The sequence below is a fragment of the Nanorana parkeri genome, unplaced genomic scaffold (assembly GCF_000935625.1).
Source record: "Nanorana parkeri isolate BGI_ZX_2015 unplaced genomic scaffold, ASM93562v1 scaffold1078, whole genome shotgun sequence".
Lineage (NCBI taxonomy): Eukaryota > Metazoa > Chordata > Amphibia > Anura > Dicroglossidae > Nanorana > Nanorana parkeri.
The window spans coordinates 276,317-282,022 of record NW_017307346.1 but is presented as its reverse complement, the minus strand read 5'-3'; the positions used below and the strand labels follow the sequence as shown (position 1 = coordinate 282,022).

The following is a 5,706-nucleotide window of genomic DNA, read 5'->3' as shown; positions in this document are numbered from 1 at the left end:
ACCTGCAGTGTGAGATCTAACGTACTGGCTACTAGTCTCGGGAGATCTGAAGTGAGACTAGAGATGTCACTATTATGCTGCTCACTGCCCATCTTGCTGGAGATTCTAACATAATCCTAGCTCTGTTAAGATGTCTTCCTCCAAACAGAGCCACAGTGCAGAACAAGGCATAGGAAGTCACTAACTGGCAAAGATCAGCACCAGGATACTCGGTAACTAGTCCTATGTCCTCTGCCTGCCTTGTTTTGGACACAGCTTTGTTAGTTCAGTTCCTCTTTAATGGTTTACAGCAAATTTACCTATGAACTAAAAAAAAAAAGCAGAACATAGATGCGAGTCTTTTTTAGTCACATGTCATGGAATCTTTCCAACAGAACTGTCTTTGCAGGAATATCAAATCAAGTATTATAAAACGCTGCTTGGTGATTGAATCAACTACGTCAACATGCGAATCCACTTTTCCTTTTGGTTGCACTTGGTGCATATATTTGTGTTTTCTTTTTCTTGAGAATTCCTTCCATAAAGTATACATTTAATGGTTTAAGTACCAGAATTAGTCTCTATCAGCTTCCTGTAAGGCCTGGTTCAAACCTAGGCATCTTTGAGCAGTAGAAAATGTGTTTTTTAAAAGCCCAATTCAAGAATTCCCATGATTTTCCATGGCCGCTGTTTACACCTGAGCAGCAAAACGCCAAACGCAGAAAAAAAGTACATGACCTTTTTTTGGCAGTTTCAAGCTCATTTTTTCCCCCCATAGATTTTAATTGAAATGCCAGAAAAACACACGGCAAAAGTATGTTGCACATTTTTGTGTGCGTTTGTCCATTGACTGCACTGTTTCTTGAGCTGTCAATCAAAATGCATGTTTTCACATACATAAAAATGTGCCACATGTGCAAACAACTGCATGCTGAACCCACACGTACAAATGCACAAAAATGATGCCACCTTGGTGTGAACAGGGCCTAATTCCCTGCACATTAGGAGATGGACTTCTTGCATGCACAGCCAGTTGGGTCAGGCAGCATGGTTACAAGAGGGAAGCGCATGAAGGTGACCAGTGTTTTGCTGCTGCTTAATTGTCCTTTTCAGTTGGGTAGATGCAGGGAGGTGACACCCCTGTATTCTTTACCTGTAATAGACATAGTGCTGTCACCCTTCTCAGAGTAGAATCACACGTATATCTGTTTCAGAAATTATTACTATACAGGATATATATAGCGCCAACAGTTTGCGCAGCGCTTGACAATATAATCACAATATAATTCAAGACAAGGTGGTAAGGAGGGCCCTGCCCATGAGGGCTTACAAGAAATGTTGTTCTTCAATCTCCTAGTGATTAAAGAATATGTTAACTCTGGACTTTCTCTCCACAGTGGCAGCATGGAGCCTGCATTCCATCGAGGAGACTTGCTTTTCTTGACCAATCGTGTGGATGATCCTATTAGAGTGGGTGAAATAGTGGTTTTCAGAATAGAAGGAAGAGAGATACCAATTGTACATCGTGTTCTGAAAATTCATGAGAAGTGAGTGCATGCTTAAGTTACAGTGTTCTTAAACCTTCACATTTTAATATCCGTTACAGAAGTCGACCTAAGCACTTACCTTTGCTGGGGACCTCGGCAGCCGTCCTGTTAACCACACAGTGCCATGGCGGCGTTTCTTGCACCGGGGCCCTGAAGGTTCTTGTTTCGCATCTGCCTTGTGTGCTTCTGCTTTTTCTTTAGAAGTTTGCCTTTCCTGTTGAGCCGTTTTATAGATTGCTGCCCCAGGTTTCCTGTTAAATACTTTATTATTTCATAATAAAGTAATTATAAAATAATTTATTTGTGTTTATTTGATTCCTATTCAAGAGAATTACTTTATATATAGTCAATATAGGCACAGAGGTAAAAAATTTTAACATTTTCTAATGGTGGTGTGCCTCGTGATTTTTTTCATGAAAAAAGTGTGCCTTTGCACAAAAAAGGTTGAAAAACACTGCTCTAGTGGCTCCTTTGCCTTGCAGGGTCCTACAACTTGCTGACATGCACAGGCAACCAGGAGGGACTAGACGGGGCACACATGTAGTCCTGAGGAGGGGGATCAGGGGGACTTTCCATGAAATGATGAGTGCACGCTGCCTGAGTGGACATTTGGGGAAGCAGCATTCAGGAAACTAAAGGTTGCACTGGCAAAGATGGAAAATTGCAAGCGTTTGTAGGCTTTCTTTAGCTAAGCAATTGCACTGCTCTCATAAACTGGTTTATACAAATTGGGTCTAATTGGGTATGAAATGTAAGACTTTAGTACTATAATGAAATCCATGAGTAGACTGATTCTTAAAGTGATCCTGTTTTGACCCTAAAATGTTATTCAGGTATCTGTTTTACTGAAGGGCAGGTATCTTGTGGCTCCTACTAGTACCTATTTTGGTCTGCAGATCGTTACCTGTGGAGCACCACAGTGACCATTTGTGAGACTTCGACAGTGTTCATTGACTGTGCATTTGACTCCAACACTTCCTTCTCTTGTAAATGCAAAGAAACAGCATACCCAGAGATTTTCTTCCAGGTTGGCATATAGCAGAGGGAAATAATGAGTACTTCCAGTGGCTTGAAACACTTATTACCTCTAGATAATCCCTTCAAGCCCCAGTTTTAACCTATCCAACCCCATTCCTAACCAGGTGGCCACTAGCATTGCCCTAAGCATAAAGCCACAGTTTATGTGGGGGACAAACCTGGACCTTGTAAAGCAAGGATTATATGCGAAACAATATTGTGTTACATCTTTGGACTGCATCATTTGTTTTATTTATATAATAATAGATATTTCTGATTAAGGGAAAATGGAAACATCAAATTCCTGACGAAGGGAGACAACAATGCTGTGGATGATCGAGGGCTGTACAAGCAGGGACAGAACTGGCTGGAAAAGAAGGATGTGGTGGGAAGGGCAAGAGGGTAAGTCTATAAATTTGTCAATTCACAATGCTTCATTTCCAATTGCAGTCCGGAGCAATTTCAAAATTTTTACACACACATGATATCTGAATTTTAGGCTAGAAAATAGCTTAGAGCACCAAAACTAGGACTGCATCTAATGATTATTTTCATAATCGATTAGTTGGCCGGTTATTTTTTCGATTAATTAGATTAAAAAAATTTAATAATTACCATGCTCCATTTAACATGAAACACACAAATGTAGTTTTACAAACATTAAGTTTTCTTCAGAGTAAAACTGCATGCACAATTTTTTGCAACTGCACTGGAATGCATGGCATTATGGTACTGTGCGTTCCAGTGCGGCCAATAACACTGTGTGGTACATTTGGGGTGCCAGTGTGAAATGAATGGCACTGCAATGCACCTCTCGCAGCCAAAACCGAAAATTACTTTTCTTTTTTTTTGTCCTACTTTTTTTTATTGTATTAGCACATGGCGCTTGAATAGTTGCTGCCAGGGAATGACAGCTGCCAGTGGCAAGATTCCGCAGATGGCAGCGGAATGTAAATACAGCAGATAGTGGGCTGGTGCAATAGCCAGCCTTCTAGTGGCCATTTCACAGAGCAGGCTGGCTATTGCCCCCGCCCACTGCTTGCTGTGCCCTCCTCCCAGCATGGTGGAGAGTGCTAATTGATAATAAGATTAGTTGACAACTATTCTCATTATTCATTTGTTTTGGGTAGGGCTGCAAGCAACTATAATATATTTTCTGAAAGCACAGGCCCTGTAGAATAAAATAAAATGCTAGTTGCAATTATTTATGTTGCACAATATTTGCGCAAATGTTTATCAAACCAATATTTTTACATTAATTATATTGCACGCAAAAGAAGATCATTTTTTTGCTAAAATATAAAAGATGAGGTTGTCGGGTAAATAGATACCAAACATGTCAAGCCTTAAAATTGTGTGCGCCTGTGAAATGGCAAAAGGCTTTCAAAGCCTTTAGTTTAGTGTTTAGCCCTTCAGTTTAGTGTTGTACGTGAGCACTTTAAATAGAAAAAATGTTATTCTTTTATATGTAACTAATTTGTTACACTTTTTTTGTTAACACTTAACTCATATCAGATAGGGGGCTAACAGGCCCCCAGAGTCCTGCTTTAAAAAAGTGAACCTTGCATTACAGGTCCACTTTAATGTAAACTTATGGATGACATGATTTGCAAAACGAATGGACAATTTTATTTTGCCGCAAAAGCAAGGCTTGTTGATAATGTATCTTAATTCCTACTTAAATATGATAGACACTTTTTTGTTGTTGTTCAATGTTTTTGAAGATAGTTTATTCTGTGCTTTCAGGAACCATATGCCAAACAGTATGTCAGTAGGAGAATATGAGGCACTTCAATCTGACTTGTTGACCACACACATTGAGCAAAGGGGTTATTTGGTTATCACAGATGTCAAGGACTATTAAGCTGCAATCTATCATTTTGAAATACATTTTTAAAGTGTGGTACCATGGGAACTAAGAAACAATCCATAATATCCTAGCAAAGGACTGGTCTGCTTTCTAAAGATTTTGTTGATAATCTAGAAGTAGTATTTACCCCATCTTGTTTTATATACCAAGCAGGAAATACATAATAATCCACTGCAACCACTAGAATGACAAATTCTGGTGACAGTTCTGTCTTGGTGTCCATTGTCCCCTTTTTTAGACAAGACCTTATACCTATTGGTTCAGGGTACTAAAGCATATTTGAATGATGTAATGATGGATTTTTAAAAAAAATATTACACAATTGTAAACTGCCCAATGCACAGTTTTATTGGATTGCTCAAATATCTTGAGTACCTACGTGCACAAGTCAAGTCTATTGGCACTGCTATTTCTTTAAAGGAGAATTATGAGGTGAGTGATTTTCACTCAGCCTCATAATCTGAGCCAACCTGTGACAATGAAACTGTTACAGATTGGCTCAGGAGATCGGGAAGTGAGCAAACACATACTGGCGCTCGTTCACTTCTCGATCCTGTGCTGGCAGAGCGCCGTGACAGGGGAGGGACTGGATTCCCCCCTCCCCTGTCCGATCCTCCAGCGCTGACTGGCGGAACGGAGGGGAGGGGGCAGGTACAGCTGGCTCTGCCTCTAGATAGGTTGAGTCGGTTGTCACTCGCGCAGCTGGGTGGATCCAGACATAATTGTCGGGATCCGTTCCAGCTGTGGCGTCTGAGTATACAAAGTATACCGCGAGCTACAGCTCGCGGTATACTGAGCTTTGGGTGACGGGAGGACGCTAGTTTGTGTCCTCCCGTTACCCTTAGGAGACCTATGGGGAAAAGCCCTGACCCCATAGTTCTCCTTTAATTTTGTAGACATCTACACAAATCCTACAGAGAGGAATCAACATTTACTATTCAGTAGTTCCTATACACCCCACATTTTAGGTCTGTTGTGTACAGACAACTGACAAGGATTGCAAGTGATCCTCTGACATGGCAACTTCGTTTCATGAATCAATGATTGAACAGTTTTGTGAGCTGGCTTGCCTTGAAGGATTTTTACATGATTTAGATTGTATCATTATGACAGATTCTGTGACTCGTGTTGCGTAACCGAAACCAGATAGAATTTTCTTTTGTCACACAATGCCACAAATACAGTAATAATGTTTTTGCTTTCTGCTTTTATTTGTATATAGATGTTGGTGCATTGTTCAGTAATATACCCCAACTACCCAAGTTCCATTATGCTAATTTAAAGTGTTTATCT

The 5,706-nt window shown here is 40.3% G+C and overlaps 1 protein-coding gene across 3 annotated transcripts in view; it reads left to right on the top strand.

Annotated features, from left to right (window-relative positions):
• SEC11A (SEC11 homolog A, signal peptidase complex subunit) overlaps positions 1-5,706 on the top strand; it is a 39,054-nt gene that overhangs the window by 25,552 nt on the left and 7,796 nt on the right. Inside the window, exons 3-4 of one of the 3 annotated variants that reach the window (XM_018567640.1) lie at positions 1,377-1,526; positions 2,826-2,945. In XM_018567640.1, coding sequence (XP_018423142.1) covers positions 1,377-1,526; positions 2,826-2,945 — 270 coding nt within the window. The remainder of the gene's footprint in view (positions 1-1,376; positions 1,527-2,825; positions 2,946-5,706) is intronic. The other 2 variants (XM_018567642.1, XM_018567641.1) reach the window with 2 other exon arrangements.